We start from the raw sequence: 17,017 nt of genomic DNA, 5'->3' as shown, positions 1-17,017 counted from the left end.
ATGTATAAAGGCCCAGTTGATCCAGTCTCTCCTCATATGTCAGTCCAGCCATCCGGGGAATCAGTCTGGTGAACCTTCGCTGCACTCCCTCAATAGCAAGAACGTCCTTCCTCAGATTAGGAGACCAAAACTGAACACAATATTCCAGGTGAGGCCTCGCCAAGGCCCTGTACAACTGCAGTAAGACCTCCCAAGATGACATCCTGATCACAGATCGAGACTCCGAGGAACATCTGAACAACCTGGAAGAGGCTCTACATCGTCTGGACAAAGTGAGACTCAGACTGAAACGCTCGAAGTGCGTCTTCACGGCACCGGAGGTCGAATTCCTAGGGAGGAAAATTGCTGCTGACGGCATCAGGCCCACGAACGCGAAAACCAAGGCCATCAAGAATACACCCAAGCCGTAGAATGTGACGGAGCTGCGTTCATTCCTGGGTCTACTCATCTAGTTCGGTAACTTCCTTTCTAAATTGAGCACCTTATTGGAACCAATGCACACGTTGCTAAGAAAAGGCGACAACTGGGTGTGGGGTGCTTCTCAAGATAGAGCTTTTGAGAAAGCCACTAATCTGCTTTGCTCTAACAAGCTGCTGGTACATTATGACCCATGTAAACGTTTAGTATTGGCCTGTGATGCTTCGTCATATGGAATTGGTTGCGTACTCCAACAAGCTAATGAGTCGGGTAAACTTCAACCAGTCACATATGCTTCAAAAAGTTTGTCTAAAGCGGAAAGAGCCTACAGCATGGTAGAGAAAGAAGCACTAGCCTGGGGTTAAAAAGATGCATCAGTACTTGTTTGGTCTTCGGTTTGAACTGGAGACAGATCACAAGCCGCTCATTTCACTGTTCTCTGAAAACAAAGGTATCAATACCAATGCTTCAGCCCGCATCCAGAGGTGGGCGCTGACATTATCTGCTTATGATTATGCCTTCATATGCCTCAGTGAATACATCGACTATATCATGGAGTTCAGCCTCTGACTGTGCACAGACACAGGCATCATCCGCATACTGCAGCTCAACGACAGAAGTTGGGATGATCTTGGACCTGGCCTGGAGGCGGCGTAGGTTAAACAGCTTCCCACTGGTTCTGTAGTTTAGTTCCACTCCAGCAGCGAGCTTGTTGATTGTGAGGTGGAACATCGCGGCGAGGAAGATTGAGAAGAGGGTTGGAGCGATAACGCAGCCCTGTTTGACCCCGGTCCGGACATGGATTGGGTCTGTAATGGATCCATTGGTAAGGATCATGGCCTGCATGTCATCGTGAAGCAGGCGAAGGATGTTGACAAACTTTTGGGGGCATCCGAAACGGAGGTTTATGGTAAACGAGCCAAAGGAGGACAGCGGAAACGTTATAGGGACACCTTCAAAGTCTCGCTGGTAAAGTGTGACATCACCACTGACACCTGGGAGATGCTGGTCGCAGACCGCCCGAGGTGGAGAAAGTCCATCCGGGAGGGCTTTGAGCTCTTCGAGTCTCAGCGCAAAGAGCATGGAGAGGCCAAACGCAGCCAGCAGAAGGAGCGCGCAGCAAACCAGCCCCACCGACCCCTTCCCTCAACGAGTGTCTGTCCCACCTGTAACAGGGTCTGTGGCTCTCGTATCGGATTGTTCGGCCATCAAAGAACTCACTTTGGGAGTGGAAGCAAGTCCTCCTCGTTCCGAGAGACTACCAATGATGATATGATGATGATGATTATGCCATTAGCCATAGACCTGGCACTGAGAATTGTGTCAATGCTTTGAGCCATCTGCCGCTGCCCACACCGGAGGTGCAAACGCCACAACCAGCGGACGTATTGTTAGTTATGGATGCTTTTGAGAGTGAAGGAACCTGTCACGGCTCAACAAGTTAAGACCTGGACCAGCCAAGACCCAATTTTATCAGTGGTGAAGAGTTGCATCCTCAAAGGTGATTAACATAAGAACATAAGAATTAGGAACAGGAGTAGGCCATCTAGCCCCTCGAGCCTGCTCCGCCATTCAATAAGATCATGACTGATCTGGCCGTGGACTCAGCTCCATTTACCCGCCCTCTCCCCGTAACCCTTAATTCCCTTATTGGTTAAAAATCTATCTATCTGTGACTTGAATACATTCAATGAGCTAGCCTCAACTGCTTCCTTGGGCAGAGAATTCCACAGATTCACAACCCTCTGGGAGAAGAAATTCCTTCTCAACTCGGTTTTAAATTGGCTCCCCCGTATTTTGAGGCTGTGCCCGCTAGTTCTAGTCTCCCCTACCAGTGGGATCAACCTCTCTGCCTCTATCTTGTCTATCCCTTTCATGATTTTAAATGTTTCTATAAGATCACCCCTCATCCTTCTGAACTCCAACGAGTAAAGACCCAGTCTACTCAATCTATCATCATAAAGTAACCCCCTCATCTCCGGAATCAGCCTAGTGAATTGTCTCTGTACCCCCTCCAAAGCCAGTATATCCTTCCTTAAGTAAGGTGACCAAAACTGCACGCAGTACTCCAGGTGCGGCCTCACCAATACCCTATACAGTTGCAGCAGGACCTCCCTGCTTTTGTACTCCATCCCTCTCGCAATGAAGGCCAACATTCCATTTGCCTTCCTGATTACCTGCTGTACCTGCAAACTAACTTTTTGGGATTCATGCACAAGGACCCCCAGGTCCCTCTGCACCTCAGCATGTTGTAATTTCTCCCCATTCAAATAATATTCCCTTTTACTGTTTTTTTGCCCAAGGTGGATGACCTCACACTTTCCGACATTGTATTCCATCTGCCAAACCTTAGCCCATTCGCTTAACCTATCCAAATCTCTTTGCAGCCTCTCTGTGTCCTCTACACAACCCGCTTTCCCACTAATCTTTGTGTCATCTGCAAATTTTGTTACACTACACTCTGTCCCCTCTTCCAGGTCATCTATATATATTGTAAACAGTTGTGGTTCCAGCACCGATCCCTGTGGCACACCACTAACCACCGATTTCCTACCCGAAAAGGATCCATTTATCCCGACTCTCTGCTTTCTGTTCGCCAGCCAATTCTCTATCCATGCTAATACATTTCCTCTGACTCCGCATACCTCTATCTTCTGCAGTAACCTTTTGTGTGGCACCTTATCGAATGCCTTTTGGAAATCTAAATACACCACATCCATCGGTACACCTCTATCCACCATGCTTGTTATATCCTCAAAGAATTCCAGTAAATTAGTTAAACATGATTTCCCCTTCATGAATCCATGCTGCGTCTGCTTGATTGCACTATTCCTATCTAGATGTCCCGCTATTTCTTCCTTAATGATAGTTTCAAGCATTTTCCCCACTACAGATGTGAAATTAACCGGCCTATAGTTACCTGCCTTTTGTCTGCCCCCTTTTTTAAACAGAGGCATTACATTAGCTGCTTTCCAATCCGCTGGTACCTCCCCAGAGTCCAGAGAATTTTGGTAGATTATAACGAATGCATCTGCTATAACTTCTGCCATCTCTTTTAATACCCTGGGATGCTTTTCATCAGGACCAGGGGACTTGTCTACCTTGAGTCCCATTAGCCTGTCCAGCACTACCCCCACTAGTGATAGTGATTGTCTCCAATACTGTGCCAGCACTCTGGAGTCAGAATAAAGAGACTAAGGTCACACTTACTCAAGTCTACAGTATTCAGTCACATTGCTTTATTTGAGACATAACAAAAGCCATCGCCAGGTCTCATGTATGGTGGCCAGGAATTGACTCTGAGCTTGAATCATGTATGCATCAGTGCAACACTTGCATGTAGTTCAGCAAAGCACCAACGGAATCGCCGCTGAGTCTGTGGTTGTGGCCGTCGAAACCATGGTCCAGGATCCTCATAGACTTTGCAGGTCCCTTCCTGGGGAAGATGTTTTTAGTTGTGGTGGATGCATATTCGAAGTGGATAGAGTGTATAATCATGTCATCCAGCACATCCACAGCTACCATTGAGAATCTCAGTGTCATGTTCGCGACACATGGTCTGCCTGACATCGTTGTTAGCGACGCGGATCGTGCTTCACCAGTCAGGAGTTTCAAGAGTTCATGAAACTCAATGGTATCAAACATGTAAGGTCAGCAACGTACTGTCCAAATCATAAAGCAGAGTATGAAGCGAGTAACCCAAGGGTCACTGCAGACCCACCTATCATGGATACTGCTTAGTTATAGGACAAGACCACACATGCTTACCGTGGCCTCGCCTGCTGAACTAGTGATGAAGAGAGGTCTTAAGACCAAGCTTTCTCTTGTACACCCTGACTTGAATAATCATGTTGAATATAGAAGACAAAGTCAGCAAGGGTATCACGGTCACGCGATATTTCTGTAAATGATCCTGTATATGTTCTGAATTATGGTCAGGGTTCCAAGTGGATCACTGGTACTGTCATGGCCAAGGAGGGCAACAGAGTATTTATTGTCAAGCTTAAAAATAGGCAAACATGCAGGAAACATATGGATCAGTCAAAGCTGTGGCACACAGACGAACCGGAACAGTCGGAGAAGAGACAATGGACGACCAACCAACCTACCCCCAATCATCAGAGGACTCAGTGGTCATCAGTGAATCGGGACTTTTAATCACTGACATGTTTAATTAAAATGGACTTTCAATCCCTGACATGGCCATTGCCACTCCCACCAGGTCAGCCACCCAGCCACCAGTCACAACAGACTCTGAACACTCACCCAAGGCTGGAGTTGAACTGAGGCGGTCAACCCAGGAGTGTAAAACACTTGCCCGTCTCAATTTGTAAAAGACTGTGTTAATATCTCAGAGGGGAGTATTGTCATGTATGTACTTTTGGGATCACTTGTCACTAGATGGCGTCACTGTTGGAGGCTATTGGGCTGCACGTATGTGTGTGCAGCCCAAGTATAAAAGGCCAGCCATTTTGTATATTAGTCACTTTGGGCCTTAATAAAGCAGAGTCAAGGTTACACCTCTTGGAGTTAAACAGTACTCAGTCTAACAGCTATTGCATACACAACACTACCCTATCAACTCCTTCCATAGAATAGAGATTAAACATATCCAAAAATATGATCAAATCTTATTATTGATCAAAGTATCTTTAGCATCCTCCAGAAAGATTGTAAAGCTTCTGACCGTTTCTCAGAATCCTCTCCAGAGTTCAGGGGAAGGAAAATCCTCAAAACTTTATAAATCACTGGTTAGGCCTCAGCTAGAGTATTGTGGACAATTCTGGGCACTGCACTTCAGGAAAGATGTAAAGGCCTTAGAACGGTACAGAGGAGGTGTGCCTGGATGTGACCTGGCATGAGAGACTTCCCAGTTACGAGGAGAGGTGGGAAAAGTTAAGACTGTTCTCCTTACAACAGATAAGGTTAAGATGTGACCCAATTGAGGTTTTCAAAATGACAAGCTGTTTTGACAGAGAAAAACTATTCCCTCTGGCGAATGGGTCAATAACCAGAGGTTGTAGATTTGGAATCATTGGCAAAAGATCGAGAGGGAGATGAGGAGAAATGCTTTCACTCCAAGAGTTGTGGGGATCTGGAACGCTCTGCCTGAGAAGGTGTTGGAAGCTGATTCCATCAATAATTTTGAAAGGGAGTTGGACAGATACTTGAGGATGAGGAACTTGCAGGTGATGGATAAAAAGCGCGGGATATGGGACTGAGCACGACTGCTCTTTCACAGAGCCAGCACAGGCTCGATGGACCAAAGGGTCTCCTCCTGTGCTGCAGGTTTCTATGATTCTAACTTTCTCGCCCCCAAACGTGACCACGTTAGCCCAGCGATCCAGCAGTGTGTTCCTGGGAGAGTTACCATTTATCCATCTCCGAGTTTGGGGGAATTTTTGAAGTATAAATTTTTTCTTGTCTGGTGTCCTGTCTGAGGCCCCTGGTCTTCACACCTTGGGTGTGCCTCGCCTTCCGGCCGTGACTCCCCTCCCCTTCCCCTGCAGATAAATGCTTGGTGTGGCCCGTGACTCGCCTCCCCCTGCGGACAGATGCTTGGTGTGGCCCGGGGGTAACTGAGCGACAGGCCGATTTACAGATTCCCGTGTTTGCAAGGCTGCCAGTTGAAGATCCGATGCCAGGTTTCACTGTGCAGAGATCAAACGCTGCCCCTCGCCAACTAGAATCAAGTCAGCAGGGGTGAAATCTGGCAGTATGCCGATAGCCAATCTACAGCCCTTTACACCCCGCCTAATTATCCCTTCCCTTGATTTTAACAGACGGTCGATTCGCTAATCCTCCCCCCAAAATTTTCTGCTTCTGTTGGAAAATTAAACCAAACTATCCAAGCTGTGGAGGCAGTGCAGAGAGGGGTCATCGGGCTGACCCCCAGTGTCCAAGGGACTGAGTTAGGGACTACCTGGGATTCCTCAGCCTGGAAAGGAGGCAAATGAGAGAGGATCTTGTCGAATGAAAAGATTCATTCTGAAAACTACATTAAATGAAGCTGTGACTGCAGGTGAAGGGGACCCAGGGAAAGCTGGGAAAAGGCAGGGTCGGGACTGATGTCACACACAGGAATGGGCTCCCGGTAGGGGAGTGGGAGCAAATACTCTGGGTCAGGTGCTGGGGGGAGAGGGAGGAATGAGGTGAGCTAGGTGGTCTCCTCATTTGTACGTTGTAATCTGGCTGAAAATTGTTTCTGGCACTGGTGTCTGATCATTGTTTATTGGTTGCTGTCAGTCACTCGGTGAAAGGAAAGTGGCCAGTATGGTGGAGTGCAAGGACTTCAAGAAAGGAATTGTTCAGCTGGAATGGGAGTACGAGAAGATGCTGATGCAAATGGATGACCTGCACCAGAGGATCCGAGACATCCTGAAACTGAGGATCACCAAACAGGCTCAGATGGTAATGTGCAACCAGGGAAACTCACCCGACGGGAGGTAGTAAACCCCCGGGATGGGGTGGGGGGGGGGGGAGAGGACAGTACACCCTGGGGACGGGAGGAAGGCGGGGGACAGTAAACCCCGGGGATGGGGGAGAGTAACCCCGGGGTCATGGGGGACAATAAACCGCGGGGACGGGGGGACAGTAAACCCCAGGGACAGGAAACCCCGGTGACGGGTGGGGGGGGCAGTGTTATATATGCAGACTATAGATATACTCTCTGTGTAGTCACTGTAGAAACATAGAAAATAGGTGCAGGAGTAGGCCATTCGGCCCTTCTAGCCTGCACCGCCATTCAATGAGTTCATGGCTGAACATGCAACTTCAGTACCCCATTCCTGCTTTCTCACTATACCCCTTGATCCCCTTAGTAGTAAGGACTACGTCTAACTCTTTTTTGAATATATTTAGTGAATTGGCCTCAACAACTTTCTGTGGTAGAGAATTCCACAGGTTCACCACTCTCTGGGTGAAGAAGTCCCTCCTCATCTCGGTCCTAAATGGCTTACCCCTTATCCTTAGACTGTGACCCCTGGTTCTGGACTTCCCCAACATTGGGAACATTCTTCCTGCATCTAACCTGTCTAAACCCATCAGAATTTTAAACGTTTCTATGAGGTCCCCTCTCATTCTTCTGAACTCCAATGAATACAAGCCCAGTTGATCCAGTCTTTCTTGATAGGTCAGTCCCGCCATCCCGGGAATCAGTCTGGTGAACCTTCGCTGCACTCCCTCAATAGCAAGAATGTCCTTCCTCAGGTTAGGAGACCAAAACTGTATAGTTGCATAAGATGGAGATTTGTTTACCTGATGTACTATCAATAAGGTTCACATTGTGTATATACTATGCTGGCACCACTAATATTACTTGATTAATATTCTGGAGTTTCCTGCTCTGGTGGCAGGGGCTGTATAAAAGGGGAGCCACCATGCAGCTGCCTCACTCTGGAGTTACGAATAAAGGACCAAGGTCACTACAGTTTGAGTACAACACATTGCCTCGTGGAGTCATTCATAGGTACATTACAGACATAATAGGGGATGGGGAGGCAGTAAACATCAGGGACGGGGGGGGGGGGGGGGGGGCAGTAAACCCCCGGGACGGGGGATAATTGCATTACAGGGAGCTCTGGGGACTGAGAGTTCAAATCTGACCTGTCCTGTCAGGAGTCCAGGAGGACGCTACTTGAGCTTCCAAAGTTCCTAAGCTGCCAACATAAGAACACAGGAAATAGGAGCAGGAGTCAACCATTCAGCCCTCGAGCCTCTCCGCCATTTAATAAGATCATGGCTGATCTTCGACCTCAGCTCCATTTTCCTGCACTATCCCCATATCTACATATCCAGCCTTTCGTTGCCAATTTGATTTGGCCAGTCTATGTGAAGATTAAAGTCCCCCACGATTATTGCATTACCTTTGTTACAAGCTCCTAATATTACTTGATTGATATTCTGTCCAATGGTATAGCTACTGTATACCTATATACTGCTCCCACCATTGTTTTCTGCCCCATGTTATTCCTTACCTCCACCCATACTGATTCTACTTCCTGATCTTCCGAGTCGAGATCCTTTCTCTCTACTGTCCTTGCAGCATCCATTATCAGGGCTAAACGCCCCCCGCCCCCCCCCCCCCCCCCCACTTTCCTTTACCATTCTGCCTTGTCTTTTTAAAACCCTGGAACATTTAGTTCCCAAACTTGGTCACCTTGCAACCACGTCTCTAGTGCCTATTAGATCAAACTTATTTATCTCTATTTGTGTCACTAGTTCATCTATCTTGTTATAAATGCTTTGTGCGTTCAGAAAAAGAGCCTTTAATTAATTTTTTTAACATTATTCCCTGCTTTAAGCTTCCGACCACATATCTGTAGCATAACTAAGACCGCTTATTTCCACCTCCGTAACATCACCTGTCTCCGCCCCTGCCTCAGTTCATTTGCTGCTGAAATCCTCATCCATGCTTTTGTTACTTCTAAACTTGACTACTCCAACGCACTCCTGGCTGGCATCCACATTCTACCCTACGTAAACTAGAGGTGATCCACAACTCGGCTGCCCATGTCCTAACTCGCACCAAGTCCCGCTCCCCCATCACCCCCTGTGCTTGCTGACCTACATTGGCTTCCGGTTAAGCAATGCCTTAATTTTAAAATTCTCATCCTTATTTTCAAATCCCTCCATGGCCTCGCCCCTTCCTATCTCTGTAATCTCCTCCAGCCCCACAACCCCCCCGAGATGTCAGCGCTCCTCTAATTCTGCTCTCTTGAGCATCCCAGATTATAATCGTTCAACCATTAGTGGCCGTGCTTTCTGTTGCCTGAGCCCCAAGTTCTGGAACTCCCTCCCTAAACCTCTCCGCCTCTCTCTCCTCCTTCAAGACGCTCCTTAAAACATACCTCTTTGACCAAGCTTTTGATCATCTGCGCTAATTTCTACTTACGCGGCTCGGTGTCAAATTTTTATCTCATAATACTCCTGTGAAGTGCCTTGGGACGTTTCACTATGTTAAAGGTGCTATATAAATACAAGTTGTTGTTATTCTCTGCTGCACTGCTACCATTAAACTCTCTGTCCCTTCCTGTCACACTGCTTATTTTTACCCAAATCGCTATACTGGTCTATTGCCTTGATTTTTCTCTTTAGATTTCTAAACTTACCCTCACCTGACCCAGGACACTGGTCCCAGCCTGGTTTAAGTGGAGTAGCTCCCTCTTACCCCACCCAGTACTGATGCCAGTGCCCCATGAATTGAAACCCCTCCCTCCCACACCACTCTTTGAGCCACGCATTTAACTCTCTGATCTGCTTGACCCTTTGCCAATTTGTCGTGGTTCAGGTAATCCAGCGATTATTACCCTTGAAGTTCTGCTTATTAATTTAGACTCTAACTCCTCAAACTCCCTCAGCAGAACCTAATTTTTAGTTCTACCTGTGTTATTGGTTCCTACATAGACGACAACTGGATCTTCCCCCTCCCACTCCAAGTTCTTCTCCAGTCGCGAGGAGATATCCTTAACACAGGCAAGGCAAAGGAAGGGAAGGGAGGAGGTGTAAGTGTTCCATCTCTGTGAGATTAACACTCCCATTTGTTTGCTGGCACTCTGTGCTCCTCCTGCTGCAGGAGAGGTCCGTGACCAGCAATCAGGATGCTCAGCATGTACTGTGTGTTCCCGCTCCATGACCAACGCTGCTTGTCTTGTTATTTCCTAGTATCTCAGAGAGACTAATTATGAGGCTCGAGTCAACGCACATATCATGGGAATGGAGCGATCAGTCGACGGTCAGCTGAAGGTAATTGATGCAAAATATCTTTATATTAAATCTATTGTCAATCTCTAGTGGGTAGGTAAGACCAAAGGCAGTTTCCGGAGTGGGAGGACTGACTCCTAAATCACCTCCCTGGCTGAGCAGCCTGTTTCAACCAATCCTATTCCACCAGGGGAAGCAATGGAGGTACAAACAGCAAGCTCATGAAGGGACATGGCTCCCTGGCCTCTGACCAGTTCCTCAAACACTTTCACCCCAAGCCATTATCAGAACTGAGAGGTTAGAACTGTCAGCAATGACTAAACAGGCTGGGCTCTTTTCTCTAGAAAACAGAAGGCTGACGGGTGACCTGACAGTCTTTAAAATTATAAAAGGGTTCGATAGAGTAGATGTAGAGAAGATGTTTGCACTTGTGGGGGAAGACGAGAACTAGGAGCCATAAATATAAGATAGTCACTAATAAATTCAATAGTGAATTCGGGGAAACTTCTTTACCCAGAGAGTGGTTATAATGTGGAACTTGCTACCACAGGGAATAGTTGAGGTGAATAGCATAGATCCATTTAAGAGGAGGCGAGATAAACATAGGGAGAAATAGGTTACATTGATAGGATGAGATAAAGTAGGGTGAGAGGAGGCTCGTGTAGAGCATAAACATCGGCATAGACGCGAGGGGCCGAATGGCCTGCTTCTGTGCTGGACATTCTATGTAAGGGCCATCAATCCACACAAGATGAGAAATCCCATCTATTCCAAAGTGAATACATACTTCCCAAAGAATAAACATGCTCAACTGGCTTCTAAGGCTACTAAGTTTGCTAACGTGACTGAAGGAGAAACCCATACTTGTCTGACTTTGAGAATCGCTTTGTGCTCAGTTCCACAGTAAAGTTATCGGACAGAAAGACGACAGAGTCAAAGACCTGGAGAGGCAGATCACACAGCTGAAGCAGGAGCTCAGGGAGATGGATCGACAGCTGAAAGAACAGCACATTTCCGTCAGCGAGACGCAGAATGTCCACGAGATGACCAGTGAGTTCAAAGCAATGTGATATTGGTTGGTAGAACCAGTGAGGTAAACAACATTTTTTTTATTGGTTCATGGGATGTGGGCGCTATATAAATAAAAGATCTTTCTTTCATCATCCAGCCAAATGTACACTCCTCTTCTGACAAAAGAACTGTGCAGCAAACAGTACAGATTTTTAATTCATTCATTCTCGGGATGTGGGCGTCGCTGGCAAGGCCAACATTTATTGCCCGTCCCTAATTGCCCTTAAGAAGGTGGTAGTGAGCCGCCGCCTTGAACCGCTGCAGTCCGTGTGGTGAAGGCGCTCCCACAGTGCTGTTAGGGAGGGAGTGCCAGGATTTTGACCCAGTAACAATGAAGGAACAGCCGATATACTTCCAAGTCAGGATGGTGTGTGACTTGGAGGGGAATGTGGAGGTGGTGGTGTTCCCATGCGCCTGCTGCCCTTGTCCTTCCAAGTGGTAAAAGTCACAGATTTGGGAGGTGCTGCCAAAGAAGCCTTGGCAAGTTGCTGCAGTGCATCTTGTAGATGGTACACACTGCAGCCACGGTGCGCCGGTGGTGGAGGGAGTGAATGTTTAAAGTAGTGGATGGGATGCCAATCAAGTGGGCTGCTTTGTCCTGGATGGTATCGAGCTTCTTGAGTGTTATTGAAGCTGCATTCATCCAGGCAAGTGGAGAGTATTCTGTCACTCTCCTGACTTGTGCCTTGTAGATGGTGGAAAGGCTTTTGGGAGACAGGAGGTGAGACACTTGCTGCAGAATACCCAGCCTCTGACCTGCTCTTGTTGCCACAGTATTTATGTGACTGATCCAGTTAAGTTACTGGTCAATGGTGACCCCCTTGATGTTGATGATGGGGGATTTGACAATGGTAATGCCGTTGAATGTCAAAGGGCGGTGGTTAGACTTTCGCTTGTTGGAGATAGTCATTGCTTGGCACTCGTGTGGTGCAAATGTTACTTTTCACTTATCAGCCCTAGCCTGAATGTTGTCCAGGTCTTGCTGCATGTGGGCGCTGTAGACTGTCTACAGTGCCTCGCACCGGCTCACACCTACCCCGGGCCAAAAGGACCCTGTACCGGCTCGCACCTATCCCAGGCCGAAATGACCCTGCACCGACCTCAGGGCCTCGCTGAACTCGGGGCCTTGCCAATTTGCCGACCTTCCGACCTCAGGGCCTTGCCGACTCCCCAGGGCAATACAGGAGACTACATCCTTACTCTACAACAGACCCAGAATTGGGCCGCCGGGACTCAGGGGTCGCTGTCGAGGCCGGCTCCGAGCTGACCGAAGGGACTTCGTGGCCGGCGTTTAACCGGCCGAAGGGGACTCCGGGACTGGTGTTTAACCGGCCGAAGGGACTCCGGGACCGGCGTTTAACCGGCCGAAGGGACTCCAGGGCCGGTCCAGGACAAGAGAGCTGGCGGCGCCCATGGAGCAATGCCAGGGGAGTAACCTGACTTACACTTTAGACTTTTAATCAATTTTTAATCGACTTTTAATCTTTTTTTATAAACTTTTAATCAACCTGAGTAACTTTTTTAACAATTTGAAAAAACTTTTAAACTTTAAAACAACTTGAAATCCTTGGAGAAACTTTTAATAACTTTGGAAACTTTGGAAAAACATTTGAGACATCCCTTAGAACTCCGGCGGACAGCTGACCCTCCTAATGCCTGCCCCCCCAACCAAGCCTCGGGCCACCTACCATCAATGGCGCTACTCGACGCCGAGCCTGTGGCCAACACCTCGCCATAGGCAATTAGGCTTATACAGCAGTGCCTGGTCTCCAGTCGTCTTGGACCCCCTTGCCACTGGACCAAGACCTTGCTCAGCTAAGCCCGTGTGGTTGCCGGTGTGCAGCGGCCAGCCCACGTTAAAAGAACTCACACGCAGGCATCTTCCACTTTGTAATATGAAGTTCGGGACCTGGAACGTCAGGACCCTCATGACAACTCCAACAGCAACAGGCCGGAACGCCGCACCACCAAAGTTGCCCGGGAACTTAAGACGTTTTGACATCGACATCGCCGCCCTAAGCGAGACCCTGCAAGCAGGTGAAGGCCAGCTCAAGGAACAAGGTGGAGGTTACACCTTTTTCTGGAAAGGAAAACCAGAGGAAGAACACCGCTTTCATGGAGTTGGCTTCGCCATCAAAAATGAGTTGGTCGACCAACTCAAAGACTCCCCCTACGGGGTTGACGAACACCTTATGACCCTATCCCGGAACCAATGCGCCACAGTCATAAGTGCGTACGCCCCAACACTCGATGCAACGGCTGAGGCTAAAGAGCGTTTTTTTTCCAACCTCGAGACATCCCTGTCCCGCGTCCCCACAGGCAACAAATTGATCCTCCTGGGTGACTTTAATGCCAGGGTCGGCAAAGACACAGCCCCCTGGGCAGGCCTGATCGGCAGAGAGGGGATAGGGAAAGCCAGCTTCAGCTGTACCCTACTCCTGACAAAATGCCTAGAACATGAACTCCTCATCACCAACACTCTGTTTCGCCAGAGGGACAAATATAAGGCATCGTGGCAACACAATCGCTCGAAACACTGGCACCTGCTCGACTATGTCATCGTCTGAGCTAGGGATTGCAAGGATGTGCGCATCACCCACGCCATGACAGGAGCTGACGACTGCTGGACGGACCATCGCCTAATCCGATCCATCATCGACATTAACATAGCCCCAAAACAGAAGACCCAGCTAAGAGACCCCAATACAGCCAGCGACTCACAGCTAACATAGAAACATAGAAACATAGAAAATAGGTGCAGGAGCAGGCCATTCGGCCCTTCTAGCCTGCACCGCCATTCAATGAGTTCATGGCTGAACATTCAACTTCAGTACCCCATTCCTGCTTTCTCGCCATACCCCTTGATCCCCCTAGTAGTAAGGACCTCATCTAACTCCTTTTTGAATATATTTAGTGAATTGGCCTCAACAACTTTCTGTGGTAGAGAATTCCACAGGTTCACCACTCTCTGGGTGAAGAAGTTCCTCCGCATCTCGGTCCTAAATGGCTTACCCCTTATCCTTAGACTGTGACCTCTGGTTCTGGACTTCCCCAACATTGGGAACATTCTTCCTGCATCTAACCTGTCTAACCCCGTCAGAATTTTAAATGTTTCTATGAGGTCCCCTCTCATTCTTCTGAACTCCAGTGAATACAAGCCCAGTTGATCCAGTCTTTCTTGATAGGTCAGTCCCGCCATCCCGGGAATCAGTCTGGTGAACTTTCGCTGCACTCCCTCAATAGCAAGAATGTCCTTCCTCAGGTTAGGAGACCAAAACTGTACACAATACTCCAGGTGTGGCCTCACCAATGCCCTGTACAACTGTAGCAACACCTCCCTGCCCCTGTACTCAAATCCCCTTGCTATGAAGGCCAACATGCCATTTGCTTTCTTAACCGCCTGCTGCACCTGCATGCCAACCTTCAATGACTGATGTACCGTGACACCCAGGTCTCTTTGCACCTCCCCTTTTTCTAATCTGTCACCATTCAGATAATAGTCTGTCTCTCTGTTTTTACCACCAAAGTGGATAACCTCACATTTATCCACATTATACTTCATCTGCCATGCATTTGCCCATTCACCTAACCTATCCAAGTCGCTCTGCAGCCTCACAGCATCCTCCTCGCAGCTCACACTGCCACCCAACTTAGTGTCATCCGCAAATTTGGAGATACTACATTTGATCCTCTCATCTAAATCATTAATGTACAGTGTAAACAGCTGGGGCCCCAGCACAGAATCTTGCAGTACTCCACTAGTCACTGCCTGCCATTCTGAAAAGTACCCATTTACTCCTACTCTTTGCTTCCTGTCTGACAACCAGTTCTCAATCCACGTCAGTACACTACCCCCAATCCCATGTGCTTTAACTTTGCACATCAATCTCTTGTGTGGGACCTTGTCGAACGCCTTCTGAAAGTCCAAATATACCACATCAACTGGTTCTCCCTTGTCCACTCTACTGGAAACATCCTCAAAAAATTCCAGAAGATTTGTCAAGCATGATTTCCCTTTCACAAATCCATGCTGACTTGGACCTATCATGTCACCTCTTTCCAAATGCACTGCTATGACATCCTTAATAATTGATTCCATCATTTTACCCACTACCGATGTCAGGCTGACCGGTCTATAATTCCCTGTTTTCTCTCTCCCTCCTTTTTTAAAAAGTGGGGTTACATTGGCTACCCTCCACTCTATAGGAACTGATCCAGAGTCAATGGAATGTTGGAAAATGACTGTCAATGCATCCACTATTTCCAAGGCCACCTCCTTAAGTACTCTGGGATGCAGTCCATCAGGCCCTGGGGATTTATCGGCCTTCAATCCCATCAATTTCCCCCAACACAATTTCCCGGCTAATAAGAATTTCCCTCAGTTCCTCCTCCTTACTAGACCCCCCGACCCCTTTTATAACCGGAAGGTTGTTTGTGTCCTCCTTCGTGAATACCGAACCAAAGTACTTGTTCAATTGGTCCGCCATTTCTTTGTTCCCCGTTATGACTTCCCCTGATTCTGACTGCAGGGGACCTACGTTTGTCTTTACTAACCTTTTTCTCTTTACATATCTATAGAAAGTTTTGCAATCCGTCTTAATGTTCCCTGCAAGCTTCTTCTCATACTCCATTTTCCCTGCCCTAATCAAACCCTTTGTCCTCCTCTGCTGAGTTCTAAATTTCTCCCAGTCCCCAGGTTCGCTGCTATTTCTGGCCAATTTGTATGCCACTTCCTTGGCTTTAATACTATCCCTGATTTCCCTTGATAGCCACGGTTGAGCCACCTTCCCTTTTTTATTTTTATGCCAGACAAGAATGTACAATTGTTGTAGTTCATCCATGCGGTCTCTAAATGTCTGCCATTGCCCATCCACAGTCAACCCCTTAAGTATCATTCGCCAATCCATCCCAGAAATTCAGGCCTCATACCTTCAAAGTTACCCTTCTTCAAGTTCTGGACCATGGTCTCTGAATTAACTGTTTCATTCTCCATCCTAATGCAGAATTCCACCATATTATGGTCACTCTTCCCCAAGGGGCCTCGCACAACGAGATTGCTAATTAATCCTCTCTCATTACATAACACCCAGTCTAAGATGGCCTCCCCCCTAGTTGGTTCCTCGACATATTGGTCTAGAAAACCATCCCTTATGCACTCCAGGAAATCCTCCTCCACCGTATTGCTTCCAGTTTGGTTAGCCCAATCTATGTGCATATTAAAGTCACCCATTATAACTGCTGCACCTTTATTGCATGCACCCCTAATTTCCTGTTTGATGCCCTCCCGAACATCACTACTACTGTTTGGAGGTCTGTACACAACTCCCACCAACGTTTTTTGCCCTTTGGTGTTCTGTAGCTCTACCCATATAGATTCCACATCATCCAAGCTAATGTCCTTCCTAACTATTGCCTTAATCTCCTCCTTAACCAGCAATGCTACCCCACCTCCTTTTCCTTTTATTCTATCCTTCCTGAATGTTGAATACCCCTGGATGTTGAGTTCCCAGCCCTGATCATCCTGGCGTGCCTTGATGACCCTGAGATGCTGAATGTCCACAGCGCTTGGTCTGCCCTCCAGGCCTCCATAACCAGTGCCTGTGAAAAGACACTTGGTCACTCAACCAGAAAACATCAGGACTGGTTTGATGAAAATGATCAGGAGGTCCAAGAACTAATAGCATTTCTGAGCCTCAAGCAACAACCCAACTCAGGAGCAGCAAAGCAACATTACAGACGGCTCAAGGCTAAGGTCCAACAAAAAACCCGGACCTAAAGAATAGGTGGTGGATGGAGAAAGTACAGGAGATACAACAACTGGCCGACA

The 17,017-nt window shown here is 47.7% G+C and overlaps 1 protein-coding gene across 5 annotated transcripts in view; it reads left to right on the top strand.

Annotated features, from left to right (window-relative positions):
- The window catches only part of cfap43 (cilia and flagella associated protein 43), a 188,756-nt gene that overhangs the window by 167,225 nt on the left and 4,514 nt on the right, over positions 1-17,017 (top strand). For 4 of the 5 annotated variants that reach the window (XM_070876376.1, XM_070876377.1, XM_070876375.1 and 1 more), the window contains 3 exons: positions 6,664-6,828; positions 10,081-10,161; positions 11,016-11,169. In XM_070876376.1, coding sequence (XP_070732477.1) covers positions 6,664-6,828; positions 10,081-10,161; positions 11,016-11,169 — 400 coding nt within the window. Of the gene's footprint in view, positions 1-4,356; positions 6,244-6,663; positions 6,829-10,080; positions 10,162-11,015; positions 11,170-17,017 lie in introns of those variants that run through there. The other variant, XM_070876379.1, reaches the window with a different exon arrangement.

This window comes from Pristiophorus japonicus, chromosome 3, assembly GCF_044704955.1.
Source record: "Pristiophorus japonicus isolate sPriJap1 chromosome 3, sPriJap1.hap1, whole genome shotgun sequence".
Lineage (NCBI taxonomy): Eukaryota > Metazoa > Chordata > Chondrichthyes > Pristiophoridae > Pristiophorus > Pristiophorus japonicus.
The sequence above is the reverse complement of the archived record's forward strand: the minus strand, read 5'-3'. Positions and strand labels throughout refer to the sequence as shown.